This window comes from Tiliqua scincoides, chromosome 8 (genome assembly GCF_035046505.1).
Source record: "Tiliqua scincoides isolate rTilSci1 chromosome 8, rTilSci1.hap2, whole genome shotgun sequence".
In the NCBI taxonomy this organism is placed as follows: domain Eukaryota; kingdom Metazoa; phylum Chordata; class Lepidosauria; order Squamata; family Scincidae; genus Tiliqua; species Tiliqua scincoides.
Window position 1 is genome coordinate 54,973,096 of NC_089828.1, and position 16,571 is coordinate 54,989,666.

General features: G+C 47.9%; 1 protein-coding gene across 2 annotated transcripts in view; it reads left to right on the top strand.

Moving 5' to 3' along the window:
• The first annotated feature begins 393 nt into the window (after window positions 1-393).
• The window catches only part of LOC136659215 (calcium-binding protein 8), a 77,888-nt gene continuing 61,710 nt past the window's right edge, over window positions 394-16,571 (top strand). For both annotated transcript variants that reach the window (XM_066636333.1, XM_066636332.1), the window contains exon 1: window positions 394-511. In XM_066636333.1, the coding sequence (XP_066492430.1) occupies window positions 394-511 (118 nt within the window). The remainder of the gene's footprint in view (window positions 512-16,571) is intronic.

Consider the following 16,571-nt stretch of genomic DNA (forward strand, 5'->3'; position numbering starts at 1 on the left):
TGCCTTGTGCCCCCCTTTACATAGCACCCAGGGCAGGTGCCCCTTAGACTCCACCCTTGTTACGCCTCTGGTAATGCAACCAGATGCCTTACAAGACAACAAGATATATGTTGCCATTCCCTTGCATCTGGCATTCAGAGATAGCCTATTTCTCATGGCTTGTAAGCTGTAATGGACTTTTCCTCCTTAAATCTGTCCAATTCTCTTTTAAAGCCATCTTAGGCCCTCAGGTGCCATTATCACATCCTGTGGCAAGGAGTTCTACAGACTAATTACATGCTGAGTAAAGAAATATTTTCTTCTGTTAGTTCTAACTCTCTTTTTCTAAAAGAGCCCGGTCAAAAATTAGACTGAGAACTCACGTGGCTCTCTTGTTCTACCATTAGGGAGAAGATGCCATTCCATCATGTCACAGCTGGGCTGTTGTACAAGGGAAACTATCTGAACCGGTCACTCTCAGCTGGCAGCGACAGTGAGCAGTTGGCCAACATCTCCGTGGAAGAGCTGGACGGTAAGGGTGAATCATAGACGTTGGCGGGTGGGAAGTGGAGCTGCTCTGCTTTTTAATTAAATGCTTATGATCTTCCCAGTTGTGATTTGTAGGTCTTGCATGTGGTGTGTGTATGTGTGTTATGGTGGAGTTCTGGAACCCTTGGAAACTCATGGTGGATTCATTTAGGTTTTTTTGCAACTTGCTCAAGGCAGTGTCTAAATTTTTTTAATGCAATAAAGTGATCATGGGATCAGGAAGATAAAGCTGTGCAGTTAAAAGAATATCAAACCAGATACAGGCAAAGGGGAGGAGCCTTGAGAAATTTGCCATGGAATTTGTCCAAGATAACTCAAAAGTCATGAACATAAGAGTGGTCTCAAGATGACTCACCTAGCCTCAGGCAAAGCTGCAGTAGGAAGGATGAGGGCTCCCCCTTGACTGTGGGTGACCATACCATCTTCTAAGATCTACTCCAGCAGGGCCAGAAGGCTTGAAGCAGCATTAAGCTGCTGGTTCCTGGTTGTCCTGGTTCCACCTCCAGTCACACTCAGATGTCCTGCAAGAGGCCAAGAGCCTCTTATGGGCGCGCATGACTTGCCACACGATATTTGGCAGCGTGGAGAAAGGAAACGGATGAGGCTACAGATGGTTGCCCTGTGTGAGCAGTGGAGGCTGCACAAGGAGGACAGCAGTTTGGAGAGAGGGACGTTTGGAGATGGAAAACTAGTGGAGAAATAAGTGTGAATATTTCTCCTTCTTCTGTGCCCAGGCCGGTTTCCCATTTGAGGCTGCATCATGGATGACTCCTCTGGTAGAAAGGGAAGATACTGTGAATGGGGTGCAAGGGGGAGGGTGATGGATTACATATTACACAGGCCAACACACGTTTTGCTGTCTTAGACCTATTCCTGGAGATATTTGGGGTGCTGAATCCAAAAATGGCATTGGTTTTGCCCGACTGGCTCTAGTTTTGGGGGTACAGCCTCACCACCTTATATGCCGATTCAACCAGCTTCCTTGTGAGGAAACTGGCTTCCTCACGAGGAAGATGTTTGAATCGGCATATAAGGTAGCTAGGCTGTACCCCCAAAACTAGGGCCAGTCGGGCAAAATCAGTGCCATTTTTTGATTAGCATCCCCCCCCCAATAGCCAAAATTTGTTCAAAAATCCTTGGCAGCTAAAAAGAAAAGTTTGTTTTTGGCAGGCCGGTGATTAATGCCAAATGTAGTTTAAGCCTAAGAATCGTCTGCTTCGGTACTAGGATATTTGTTTCCTGGATGACTGTGCCCTGGTCAATTGCATTCTGGTCACTGTCACCCTGCACATGCCGGATCTCATCTGATCTCGGAAGCTAAGCAGGGTCAGGCCTGGTTAGTACTTGGATGGGAGACCGCCTGGGAATACCAGCTGCTGTAGGCTAGTCTTTCGAGACTGAAGGTTGCCAACCAACCAGCATGTGTGTGTGTGTGTCAGTCATTTGCATCGCACTATGACTGGGCAACACACAAACTATAACTGCGCAACAAACTCCTTGTTATATATGCTAAGCCTCTTATCTGAGCCCTAGCCCTACCTTTGTGTTTTATAAATAAAAAAAGTACATCTAATATAAATGTACATAGATTGGGACACAATGTCCAGGATGCAAAACCAAGGGACGCAAATGTCCAGTTCTGGAACACGTTTGACTGGGACACAGTTGTCCAGGTTGCAATGGTCTTGTCACTTTTTTGTCTTCACATGCTAGCTGAGAAGCTAAGGTCTTAGGTGGTGTTATCCAGCTTTGGTTCAGTGTGGTTGATCTCAGTTTGCAAGCTTGTGGGACGTCTCGCAAAGAGTTCTGCTTTGATCTAGAAACTCATCCACTTGTTAAGGAGCCATCTTGCTACGTTCTTTGGTTTGTTCTTGCACGTTCAACTCTCGAGTGGCCTCCCCTTCGCTGCCAATAAACGCTGTTTAGAAACCTTTAGAGAAAGCCAGATATTCCCTCTGTTTCCAAGTCCAGCTGAACACGACTGATCACTCGTCCCTGGTAAACCAATGTTTTTTGGGGGGAGGGGAGGTGGGGGGAGTGTGATTCTTTGCCTCTGAGGGACGCTGTGTTCTCGTTTTATTAGTGTGGGTTGCTCAAGTTGCCTGTTTTCAGGGTCAAGCTTCCTTCTCCAGGTTCTGTACATCCGAGTCAGTAGTGTGCACCTGGTCTGTAGTGCGCGTGGCACATAAATGCACATTTGAAGACATGAAGTTGCCAGTCTGTATCGCACTCTGACGAGCCCAGTTTCGAACAGTTGTTAACAGATTGGGGGACAATTGTGTTCCAGGCCGACATGAAAGTTCTCCTTGGAGAATTCCTGACTTGAATCTTGTACCTAAGTGTGGAACAGACAGATAATATGAGACTTTCCCTTTCTGGAACTGCAACAAAAAACATGTCAGCAGGGTTTTTTCCCCCATGAGCCCCATAGCAACCCTTCCTTCCTCTCTCCCTCTTCCAAGGCAAGAAGCTTCATGTCATACGGTGAGGGAAAGACATTGCATTGACTCACCAGAGACAATGGACACAAGTAAAGCAGGCCATCATGGGTATTAAGAGAGATGAGTTCAACAGGGCGGGAAGGTTATACTGTGTTACTCAGGATAGTGTGCAATTTGAAATTGATGAATTGTTTATTTCTGGAATTTTCCGTTTCATATTTCCTCATCGTGGTAAACTGCAGATAAAAAACCTGTGGATATGAGGGTCCTACTGTATTTCCAGGTTTTTGATAGCTACCTTCTCAGGGCTGGCCCACTCATGAGGCTGATAAAGGAGGTCACCTCAGAGCTCCACTGCTTCTCCTGCTCCATCCCCCGTGAATGCCAAAGGTCAAGGGGGTGGAATAGAAGAGAGAGCAAGTAGGGGAATGGAATGGTGAAATAGAACCATCACTGTCCTCTCCTCCACACTTCCTCTCTTGCTCTGTCCCTCAGGCCAGTGGCAAAGCTAGGAGGGGTTGGGAGACAATTCCCTTGGGTGTTGCACCTGGGGGATGTCAGGCGTTGCCATGGAGAGCCTCAGAATCATCAGAAGGCTTGCCAAACACCTTAGAAAGGCATTTCTGGTTTTCACTAAAACCAGAAGGCCTTTCTAAGGCCTCCAATAGGTCTTTTAATTCCTTCCAAGGTTTGGGAATGCCACCCCCCCGGGGGGGGGCCTTAGAAGACCTGCTGGAGGGCTTAGAAAGTTTAACTGAAAATCAGAAGTGCCTTGAGGTGGTTGTTAAAAAGATTGTGGCCCCAGGTGGCGTGCCAAGCTATTAGCCCGAAGATAATATCAGAAGGTCGCCAGTTCGAGGACACCAGCAGCTTCCTGAATGGCTGAGAATGACAAGACCTTGAAGCAGCTGACAAAAAGCCGAGCTGAGTGATTCCACCTGCTCTTGGTGTGAGCAAGAAGCGTCTTGGCTGCCCTCCGTGTGAGAGGTGGAGCTGCTTGCCAGCCTGCATGGGAGAACTGGAGGCCAGAAGTGAGACCAAACCAGGAAGATCCATCTGAAATGTCGGTTCTTGAAAGAGAGAACCTCTATAATTGTAAAAATCCCCTTGAGGGATTTAGAAATGCCTGCCTATGTAAACCGCCTTGAATAAAATCAGAGGAGTAATCTGATGACCAGAAAGGCGGTATACAAATACCGAGTTATTATTATTATTATTACTCCACTTCCCCGGCACATCACCAGGCAAGAGGGCACCATCTGCCATGTTGCCTCAGGTGCCAGGAGGTCCTGGGCTGACCCAGTGCTTTGTACTGTTACCCTGCACATGCCTGATCACATCTGACCTTGGAAGCTAAGCAGGGTCAGGACTGGTTAGTACTTGGATGGGAGACCACCTGGGAATACCGGGTGCTGTAGGCTTATACCGTGATCTCGGAAGCTAAGCAGGGTCAGGCCTGGTTAGTACTTGGATGGGAGACCTCCTGGGAATGCCGGGTGCTGTAGGCTGATACCATAGTCTTTCGAGACTGAAGGTTGCCAGCCATACCATACTGGGAAAAGGAGAGTCAGAAACCATATGAGCAAAATAAATAAATCTGCAGCCACTGATTTCCAAAGATGTAGAAAATAACAGGTGGCCCACGTTGGTCCATCAGGGAAACAGTCCAAAGCCCCGAACCGTAGCTAGGATCAACCAAAAATGAACAGCAGCCTTTGGAGTTCTCCTCAGTCAGGAACTTCTGAATGAAAAAGAGTGCCTTCTTGGGAAGAGTTGTGCAGAAATCCTCTCCATTAGTTGTGTGATCAAAACTGTGAGTGTGAATCCCCTTGTCAGCCCGCACCTTGTTGTCCCCTCCGCACAGAGAAATCTTGGCAACTTCTTGCACGGGGCTGCTCGAGCTTTTTACTAATGCTTTATTTATTCTTCACCTCTCTGACTCTGGGGGGTCTCACGGGAATTGCAAGGCAATCATCCTTTATCTAACACAGGGGGCTTTTTCTTACAGACTTCACTAGCAAGCCATGTCCTAGTTTTCAGCTAAACTGAGAAGAATTGCACCCTTCAGGCTACTGGAAAATAAGAGAGGGAGAGAGATATCTCCACAGCTGTGGAAAAGGGTGCACATCTCTGGAATCTGTACCGTAGTGTGGGTAGAACCGGCTGTGATGGTCACTGTTCACTGCTTATGCAGCTTTGTTTAAAAATTATTGATTTGCTGCTTCCTTAAATCCAAAGCTAATTTCACAAGCACCTTGGGAGGGGGGAACTGTCTCCTTTCATATGTTCCAGTTACTAATTCTTCTAGTTATTGTTGCTGCTCTAATTATTAAAATACCGCCATCCATTTACATAGATCTTTACATAGGTGAAAAGACAGATCTCTGCCCGAAGGGCTTGCGGTCTAAATCTTGACACAAGGGGGAGAAGAGCAGAAGGAAAGAAGGGGAATGCAGGCAGGGTTAAACACTGGAGGTTAAGACCACAGGACAGCTATGTGAGCTTTCACAGCTAAGCAGACTTTTCCTCCAGAAATGTGTCCAATCCCCTTTCAAAGGCATTTAGGCCGGGTGCCATCACCACATCCTGAGGCAAGGAGTTCCACAGACTAAAGTAATGATTTTAGTCTTTTAGGATTGGACTGGAAATGGACATAAAAGCTTTCCAGGCAACACCACCTTCCCTGCCCTCCTCTAAGCCTATCCTAGTGTGTCTCCATTCTTCTTAAAGCACAGGGACCAGAACCGAACCTGGTATTGCAGCTGAGTACCAACCAGTGTACAATAAAGTAGAACAACTGTTGTTTCCCCTAATACTTGGCAGGTGTGGTTCAAATGGAACCTGGACTGGCTCAAGCTGCCCAGAATCTGAAAAAAGCTAGGTGGCTCGCCGGTTTTCTCTCCTCTTCAAAAATGGAATGAAAAGCAAATCCTTCCTCTTTTGGAAGTGGGGTGGTGATCTTCCTTTTTCCCCACTGTGCTCTGCTGCTGTTTCAAAACACAAGGCAGAAGATGAAGCATGGGGGCCAATGGAGGCAAGGTGGCTACAGAGATGGTTGATGTCCATGTCACTGGCATCGCTAGGGGGGTGCGGGTTGTGTGGGCCGTACCGGGTGATGCATCGTGGGGGGGTGATGCGCCCTGGGGGAGGACGCGCTACCTTCATGGCGTTAGGAACTACTGCATCATGCCATACACCGGTGGATGCGGAATGGCCAGCAGAGCGCAGTGCAAAAAACAGAATTGAAATAGCTCCTTTCGTTCAAAAGTTATGGCTAAAAAACCAGAAGGAAAAAATGCATGGAGCCCTATGGAAAGTGAAAGTGAGCCGTAGCGCACGTTTACTCTTGAGTAGGCATACTTGCCTTAGTCCGTTGGAAAGGGCAGACTGAGAGGAATCCAACGACACCAGAATGGTCCCGATCCAATGAAGGCAGCCCCCCCAAAACACCCGAGAAGCTCGCCCCTGCCAGCTGCGAGTCTGAACCCAAAACGAAGTCACGTGGTTGTGTTTACTTGCAAGTAGGTGGACTTGCCTTTGTCAAGGCAGGCTGAGAGGCTCCAAGGACGTCAGAATGGTCCTGATCTAATAATGCAGCCCCCAAAAGCATGGAGAAGGAGGTCCCCCCTCCCAGCTGCGAGTCTGTGGAGCTCTATGGAAAGTGAAGCAGCCTCACTTTGTGTTTACTCATGAGTAGGCAGATGTGCCTTGGCTGGTGGTCAGGCCCGGCAAAGGGGAATGTGAGGACACTGGGATGGTCCCGATCCATGGAGCTGGAGCACAACAAATGCTCCAGAAGGCAGCCTCCCCCCCCCCCCACACTAAAAAGGACAAAAAAGTGGCTTGAACTGGTAAGGGAAAGTTTTCTATTTTGGACTTGCAAAGCCAGGTGTGCGTGTGAGAGAGTCTACAAGTTTTCAAAATCACTAAAATCAGAGTTTGGAGGAATAAGACCATCATGTCTTATTCAATCAATGCGTCATTTCATGCAGACTGCAATGAAACAAACCACATTGAAATATCTGTGTTATAACAAAAGGTACAACCAAAAAACTGGTGGGGGCGGGGCAATGGCACATCACCACGCCCACTTGGGGTGTTGCCCCACCTACTGCATGGGGTGACACGCAGGCCTCCCGCACTGGGTGACTCAAATCCTACTGATGCCACTGGTTGATGTATCCAAGATGCCATCTGTCTGCTGAAGCTGCTGTTTCATCTTGCCACATGGACAGGCCAGCCTTAAGTGAAACACCCAGCCATGGGTACCCCACTTCAGTGAGAACCAGAGCAGAGATTGCCACTCTTATCATATGAAACAGATCCTTTTATTTGTGGTTCTGGGATAACATGAGGTTGTACTTCTTTTTTTAAACCTTTGTAATTGCAAAAGAAATCAACTCACGAAGGACTACATTAGCTGGTATTAACTTGCATAGCTCAGGAGCAAATGGCCAAGTTGGAACTGACATAATGTGCCTCTTGGGAGGCTTTAGAAGGTCCAACAAGGGCTTCTGCTTGAGTTTGTGCCATATGGGTAATCATGTCTAAGTTGCCGCAAATTAATTCAAGCAGCTGGAATGACATTTCAGGTTTGAATGCCTGGCTATTCTTGCATTGCCTCTGAGAGGCTGATGTTGTGTTCCTTTCCATCTGAAAGCTGGCTGTGCGCCTCTTAATATTGCACGTGTCTAAGAATGCTCTATGAAATTGGAAAACAAAATAGCAAATGGAATCGTCGCTACAGGTCTGAGTCATCCACAGAGGCATTATAATCATGTTAATTGTCAGAAGGCAACCCAAAAAGAGAAGGTAAACATTGAACAAATTTGAGCCAGTTGGGAAAAGGATATAATGCCAGGGAAAATTTGGGCTGTGTTGTTTGACTTCATAATTAAATCTTGTCCGGAGATGAGGTCTGTTTAATATGCTTTGAAACTTCCAAATCAGAGGAGGGAGAGAGAGAGACAGAGGAAGAGATTTGGTGCTATATTAACTAGAATGAGTTGATTTTCTTTATTCTGTAGCCCCCTCGTATATCTGCGGTTTCAATGATCCGCGGATCAAAAATATTTTTTTAAAAATCCAAAAATTTATTGAAAATGCTGATGTGGTTTTGATGTGGTGCCTTCCTTCCTTCCTGTGTGATCCAGCAACACTTTACCCACTAATGACGTCTCTGTTAATGCCATGCCAAGGTGAAGCAGGGGAAGCCCAACACACTTCCCTTTCTGCATCTTGCAGTACCTCACCCTGTGGCACCCTCCAGTTCATCAGCCAGGCAGGCCGTTTCTGAGTCTTAAAGTCCAGAATCTGCAAATACCGTATATGGGGTTCGCCACTATCCGCGGTTTCCGGCATCTGGGGTAGGTTTTGGAATCTGCAGATAAAAGGGGAGGGGGACTACTGTACTCTTCCTGTTTACATAGGACTGTTATGTGCTAAACAGGGAGACCCATAGCTCTGTGGTGGTGTGCGTTCTTTGCATGCTGAAGATCCCAGGTTTGATTGCCAGTGAGCATGTCTGGAGATAGGAAAGACCTTTCTGCCTTAGACCTCATAGATGTCCACTGCCAACCAGATCGGTTACCTGGACCAATGTCCTAACTTTGTATAAGGCCACACTGTGTGTTCAGAAGTTTCACCCAAATTCTACGCACTTTTAGGGGACACACACACAATTTTTAAATACATTTAGCACAAGAAGATCCCTGCAGGGTCAAGCCCAACCAAGTCCAGGATCTATTTTCTCACAGTGGCCTACAAGATGCCTCTGAGAAAGTCAGAAGCAGGAGATGAAGGCCACAGCACTCCCTTGTCTGGTACCAGCATTTGTGTTCAGGGGTACACTGCCTCTAAACATGAAGGGAACATATAGCCATCATAACCAGTACGGCAAGAACCTTTGCCCGGTTAGGGACCAGAGCATGGATGAAAGCTGCATCAGTGTCTTATTTGGTTGGTTCAGTGGAAAATGGGGGCAGTTTTCCCACTCAAAGCCACAGTGGGAACGGGAAGAGGTGAAGATGTCTGAAAAGCCCAGAGCGATGTGTGGAATGTCTGTGGCACTGTAGTCTGCTGGCATGCACAGGGGTTCATTTGTAGGGAGGAAGTAACCTTGATGTCGGCATCCACACAACTGCATCAGGATTGCTTGTTGGCAATGCTTTGGCAAATGTCTGTTGGTAACACAGAGGGGAAAATTGTCTGAATGAAGTTGCCCTGTCCACCTTGAGCATTGGCTTTACCTTTGAAGGTAGGAATACCTGGAGGAAGACCTCAGAAATGGGGACAGTTTCATGCAGGAGCAAGTAGCCCCTGATATGGACACATGGTGGGATGGACGTGGTGGGATGAACTATGTGACCCACCAGTTAGAAGATGCCTCTGCCCAGTTAGCAGTGGGGAGGGTTATCTAGGCTTGATTACTTTGTGTTGTCCTTCCTGTATTCAGGCTGCAATCCTATCCACACTTATTCACTTGGGAGTAAGTTGCATTGACTAAAAGGGGGCCTTACTTCTGATTAAGCATGCATAGCTGTCAAACAGGCAGTAACTATCCTTGACTCTGCTCCTTGTCTTACCTCCTTCGCCCTTAGCTATGACCATATTTTTCCTCCTCTTTTAATTTCTCTCAGCTTCTTTTGTCCTTTTCATGTTCATTTTACAGCCTTGCACCTCTCAAATGCTTGTGTTTGGTTGCTGTGTATCTTTCTCCTTTGATCTCTCTTCCTTTTTCCTTCTGAGAGCCTTATGGCCCTCTGATATAATCTTTTTATATCAGATCAAAGATTGCATCTTTTTTTTCTTCATGCTTCTGCCCATCTTCTTTGGTGGAACTTTATTATGGAGTTGACACTCATCCCCAGACTTTTGTATGGTACAGTCTGGATAGTAGGATAAGGAGGAACAGTGGAGGTGTACAGAGATGTGTGCCCTCCACCAACCTGCTGCCTGAGAGCACAATCCTATGTTTGCCTACTCAGAAATAAGTCCTATTGTCTTCAGTGGAGCTTACTCTCAGGAAAGTGTGCACAGGATTTCAGCCTTAGGCAACTGCTTCAGTAAGCCTCATGGATGGGCCGACCCTGGCCCAAAAGATCAGAAATATGCTGCTAACCTTCTTTAGATCAAATGCATTCCTATCCTGGTTTTTCACACATTGGGTGAAAGTGCTTCCGGATGCTGAGCTTGCCCCAGTGGCATCGCAAGGGGGGTACGGGGGTGCGGGCCGTACCGGGTGACACACCGGGGGTGATGCACTAAAATCACGCTGTTAGGAGCTACCACGTCGTGCCATACACCATTGGATGCGGAATGGCCAGCGGAACACAATGCAGGAAACCCCGTTGAGATAGCTCCTTTCCTTCAAAAGTTATGACCAAAAAACCAGAAGGAAAAATGCATGGAGCCCTATGGAAAGTGAAAGTGAGCCGTGCACATTTACTCATGAGTAGGCGAACATGCCTTAGTGCATCAGAAAGGGCAGGCTGAGAGGAATCCAATGGCATCAGAATGGTCCCGATCCATTAAATACAGCCCCCAAAAAACACCCAAGAAGGAGGTCTCTGTTCAACCCTATGAAAAGCAAGTGAAACCACGTGGCTGCGTTTACTTGTGAGTAGGTGCACTTGCCTTAGTCTGTTGGAAAGGGCAGGCTGAGAGGACTCCAACAATGTCAGAATGGTCCTGGTTCAATGAGTGCAGCCCAAAAAAAACACCGGAGAAGGAGGTTCCCCCTCCCAGCTGCAAGTGTATTCAGCTCTATGGGAAGGGAAAGGAAGCCACGTGGCCGTGTTTACTCGTGAGTACATGACGTTGCCTTGCTCCATTGAAAAGGGCAGGCTGAGAGGACTCCAACTCAGAATGGTCCTGATCCAATGAATGCAGCCCCAAAAAACACCAGAGGAGGAGGTCCCTCTCCCCCAGCTGCAAGTGTATGGAGCCCTATGGGAAGCAAAGCAGCCTCACGTAGCGTTTACTCGCGAGTAGGCAGACGTGCTTTGGTTGGTGGTCAGGCCAGGCAAAGAATGTGAGGACACCAGAAAGTTCAAGCCCCAGAAGGCAGCCTCACCCCCCCCCCCCACTAGAAAGGACCAACAAAGAGGCTTGAACTGGTAAGGGGAAGTTTTCTATTTTGCACCTGCAAAGTTTCCCTAGCAGCCCAATCCTACCCACACTTGCCTGGGAGTAAACCCAACTGACTCTAATGGGACTTTGTACTTCTGAGTAGACATGCATAGAATTGGGCTCTGAGGCTGGACTCCTATCCCCACTTTCCTGCGAGTAAGCCCCATTGACTCTAATGGGACTTACTTCTGAGTAGACAGGCATAGGATTGGGCTCTCAGGCTTGTAAAGCCAGGTGGGTCATTGTATTGATGTGCTTGAAATAGAAGGACTTTCAACTGGGCACTGGGGAGGGCTGAAGATCTCACTGATTCTTTGGGGGGGGGATTATTGCAGGCAGACTACAGGGAAAACTCACTTGGTGGAACAGGGCTGGCTCCCTCTTATTTAATTATTTCTTTCATTTTAATTTAACTATTTATATTTATTTTAATTTGCTTGATGATGTCACTTCTGGCCATGACATCACTTCCGGTGGGTACTGGACAGATTGTCGTTCTAAAAAGTGGGTCCAGGTGCTAAAAGTATGAGAACTGCTGCAGTAAGGTGTTAGTAAGTTGACACGGGCGTGTGTGTGTGTGTGTGTGTGTGTGTGTGTGTGTGTGTGACCCTACAAGTTTTCAAAATCACTAAAATCAGAGTTTGGAGCAATAAGACCATCATGTTATGTATCAATCAATGCGTAATTTCATGCAGAATGCGATGAAACAAACCACATTGAAATATCTGTGTTCTATCAAAAGGTACTGCCAAAAATACCAGTGGGGGCGGTGAGATGGTACCTCACCACGCCCACCGCCTGGGGTGTTGCCCCGCCCACTGCATGGGGTGACGCGCAGGCCTCCGGCACCGGGTGACGCAAATCCTAGTGACGCCACTGGCTTGCCCGCCTGTGGCTAAGCCCTGTCCCGCTAGCGGAGGCAGAGATGTTTCCCCACACGCCACAGCCATCGCAACTGTCTCTTCTTGCCGCCGGCATGTCTTTTTATAGTATGGTGTTTTTAAGAGGTTGGTGTGGCATGACAACCCTCCCTCTGCGTTGCCGGAGGGGACTCTGAACACAGAAACGGCTGTGAAACTTGTCCTGCTGGGCCTGGAGCAGACTTCTCCAAGATGAGGCTGCCAACTGCTAATGACGTGCTTATGCAATTTTAACACCGGCTTTTCATTTTTTAATGCACCTCTGCAGGTCACTCTTCCCAGTAGGGCTGTTCCTCATTGCCCCGTGGAAGATGTGTACATCTGCACAGAGGTGTGCATGTCTGTTGAACTGGGGCTCCCAGAAGCTGGATTTTGATACTTTCCTGCATTTTCAGTGTGCTGTTCTTGTGATGCCTCCAAGATGGAACTCTCTGGTGCCAGCCTACCCAAACCTTCCATCTGCTTACCTCCAAAGGCCAATCCTGGCCCACCAAGCCCTATTAAGCACTAATAATAATAATAATCAGAACCTTTATTGACATAAACTATTAAGCACTAGCCTTGGAGCTTACCCAGCTCAGTTGAGGTAACTTGCCTCTGGTGAGAGGACATGGTCTTGGCTTCTGCTTTCTTTCCCGGCCTGTTTTTGGCTATGCACCCATTTCTGGCCCTGATAAAAGTTGGATTACTTTTGAATGAACACACAATTCATTCATTCATTCATTCATTCATTCATACCTTAAGAACATAAGAACATAAGAACAGTCCCACTGGATCAGGCCATAGGCCCATCTAGTCCAGCTTCCTGTATCTCACAGCGGCCCACCAAATGCCCCAGAGATCACAGAAGACAACAAGAGACCTCATCCTGGTGCCCTCCCTTGCATCTGGCATTCTGACATAGCCCATTTCTAAAAATGCACATACACATCATGGCTTGCTTTCCTATGCCAGAGCACATGCCCAAGGCAGCTATATGTGGGACCTCCAGTGCAGAGGTCTGGTCTAGGAGGGCTGGTACCAAATTGGCCAGAGCAGGACTTAATGATCATGTCCCACTATTATCCCAACTGCGCTAGTTGCCTCTGTTTTCCCAGAGCTTGTGTTAACCTGGATTAAAGATAATTTCTGAGTGAGAATTGTGATGGTGATTGTTACCTTTGCAACCCTAAATCAACAGTTCTCAAACTTACCTGGGCCACAACCCACCTCATCCTTGGGGTGGTGGCATCACAACCTACCTTTGGCAGCTGCCTTGATGTCGTGCTGGCCTGGTACAGCCCCCCAGAGACCTCCACAGGCCTCAGAAATTGCTATGGCAGTGACTTCTCAGTCACTTCTGGTTGCATTTGTAAAACTCAGTTCTGAAGCCGTTGCTGAGGCCCATGGCGGTCTCTGGAGGCTGTCCCAGGCTGGAGTGATGCTGGGAGGGGGACTACCATAGGTGGGTCATGCCCCAGAAGTGGCCTCCGGTAGCATCCATTTGGTTCCAGTTTGAAGCTAGACAGACACTGCAAGGGCAGCCAGGTGAACCCAACCAAGCGCTGCCTTAAAATCACTGCCCTAAATGATTAGGAACAAGATTTCCAAAAGGACCGCCTTCCTCCATATGAATCTACCCATCCCATAGAACCTCGGAGGAAGGTTCTCTTGAGTATTCCACCACCCTTTGAGGCTAAATTGGCAGAGGTGAGGTTTCACCTTTTTGGAAATTTCCTTTCATTTCATGGGAACTTGTCCTCCTCAGTGCCGGTGTCTCACCAGAGGTTAAACGTTCAGATCTTTCCCCCAACCTTTCTTGAATTTGCATTTTCAAACATACAGCACAGTAATATGTGCAACCTCCTGATTTTAGAAATGGGTTATGTCAGAATGCCAGATGCAAGGGAGGGCACCAGGATGAGGTCTCTTGTTATCTGGTGTGCTCCCTGGGGCATTTGGTGGGCCACTGTGAGATACAGGAAGCTGGACTAGATGGGCCTATGGCCTGATCCAGTGGGGCTGTTCTTATGTTCTTAACTACAATTCCCAGGAAGCCTTGCAGGTCTCTTGTTATCTGGTGTGCTCCCTGGGGCATTTGGTGGGCCGCTGTGATATACAGGAAGCTGGACTAGATGGGCCTATGGCCTGATCCAGTGGGGCTGTTCTTATGTTCTTAACTACAATTCCCAGGAAGCCTTGCAGGTCTCTTGTTATCTGGTGTGCTCCCTGGGGCATTTGGTGGGCCGCTGTGAGATACAGGAAGCTGGACTAGATGGGCCTCTGGCCTGATCCAGTGGGGCTGTTCTTATGTTCTTAACTACAATTCCCAGGAAGCCTTGCAGGTCTCTTGTTATCTGGTGTGCTCCCTGGGGCATTTGGTGGGCCGCTGTGATATACAGGAAGCTGGACTAGATGGGCCTATGGCCTGATCCAGTGGGGCTGTTCTTATGTTCTTAACTACAATTCCCAGGAAGCCTTGCAGGTCTCTTGTTATCTGGTGTGCTCCCTGGGACATTTGGTGGGCCGCTGTGAGATACAGGAAGCTGGACTAGATGGGCCTATGGCCTGATCCAGTGGGGCTGTACTTATGTTCTTATGTAATAAAGCTCTCAGGCAATGCTGGTCTCTATAGTAGCTCTGCATAAGCTCCGTTGGGCTGGGCATGTCTTCTTACCGATATTATTGATAAGAATATTGATGGCTTTGATTTGCAGTTTGTCAGCTGCCTCTGGGTCTTCAAAGGAGAACCCATTTGGATACGATAAAGAAATAAATCTGGTGTGTTTCTCTGAGACGTCACCCCTGCCTGTTTTGGGCAGACGGTCTCCTGCTTTTGCCCCATTTGTCTTGGCAATCAGGTTCCCTGCAACACTGAATAAATTTAGGGTGCGTAGTCTTATAAGCCTTGATCATCCGCCTTAGTTGTAAAACCTTTGTAGTGCAAGGAGGTCTGAGGAGAGGACTTGAAGTAGTGCCTTGATGTCAAAGGGAGGTGGTTGGCATTGGGACCACAGTAACCTTGGCTGATACTGATGGAGATATAATGCAGCAATTTTAAACCAGTGTGTCGTGGTACATTGGTGTGCCATGAATGGTCTGCAGGTGTGCCATGGGAGTTTTGCGGGAGGGTCATTTATCAGTAGGGCCATTGGGGGATGTGAGCCCCCCGCCGGCAGTGTGGCGTGTTTTGTCTGTTGTTCAAAAACCGACGGTGTTCCTTGACTATTTTAGCACCTTGTCATGGTGCCATGACATGGGAAAGGTTGCCACTCGCTGCTGAAATGCATCTGACATGCTTTCCCCTCTCCTGTGCCCAACCCTGAGCAGCGAGGGACGTGTAATGTGTGTTGGGACTCTTACCAAATTGGTTTCCTGAGTCCACCCCCGACGGAGAGAGAAATTGGATCAAGAATGACACAAGAGCCGCCATTGCCCGCAGCGGAGCGGAGCTGCATAAATGGATAAAACGAGGGAAAAGGGGTCGGTCATTGAAATGCATATTTCATGTTCTGTGAGGAGAAGGTCCTGTATCTCTGATTTTGGTGATGAGACGTTCCTGCTGCTACTTGCCTCCAAATGGAATAATGCATTCCGTAATGCCCTAATTGACTTTCACATTTTTTTTTTTTGCCTCTTTCCTCTACGGTTAGCATTAATTTAAATAAATTATATGTTTGAAATGAATGCTATCTTACACTCCGCTCCTGGATTGTTCCTTTCTTAATCTGCCTTTGCACAGTTCTCTGTCGGCGTTAAGGGGGTTATAGATTTGCGCCGGCTAAACCCGTGCCAAGTTTAATTGTGGCATGGAAAAGCATGGCTAAATCCTGAGCCAGGCTCTGGTGTCATTTTAATTGTCTGATTCAATTTGGAATCGGGCAGCCCAGTCCTAACTAAAATCCCCGCGTTGTGATGCATCCTGCAGGGGCATTTTTGGTTGCTGGAGACTGGGGGAAGGGGACATTTGACCCCATGCCCTGGGCCACAACAGGTCAAATCAGACCTGCACCAGCGATATCACTGGCATAAGAACATAAGAACAGCCCCACTGGATCAGGCCGTAGGCCCATCTAGTCCAGCTTCCTGTATCTCACAGCGGCCCACCAAATGCCCCAGGGAGCACACCAGATAACAAGAGACCTGCAAGGCCTCCTGGGAATTGTAGTTTAAGAACATAAGAACCGCCCCACTGGATCAGGCCATAGGCCCATCTAGTCCAGCTTCCTGGATCTCACAGCGGCCCACCAAATGCCCCAGGGAGCACACCAGATAACAAGAGACCTCATCCTGGTGCCCTCCCTTGCATCTGGCATTCTGACGTAGCCCATTTCTAAAATCAGGAGGTTGCGCATACACACGTCCATGTTGCAGGAGGTTGCACTGGCAGAAGTCCATGTTGATCTGTGCAGGTGTCTCAAGTCTGGGAAGGGGTTTGGAATTGGCAAGTGCCACTTCCTGGTTTTGTTTTGTTTTTTCTTTCGGAGTTCACCCTTGACAGGAGGTGGCTTTGTCACACCCAGTGTTTTTTAATTTGCCTCTGGATTAATTCTTACTGATGAGCAAGGCACTT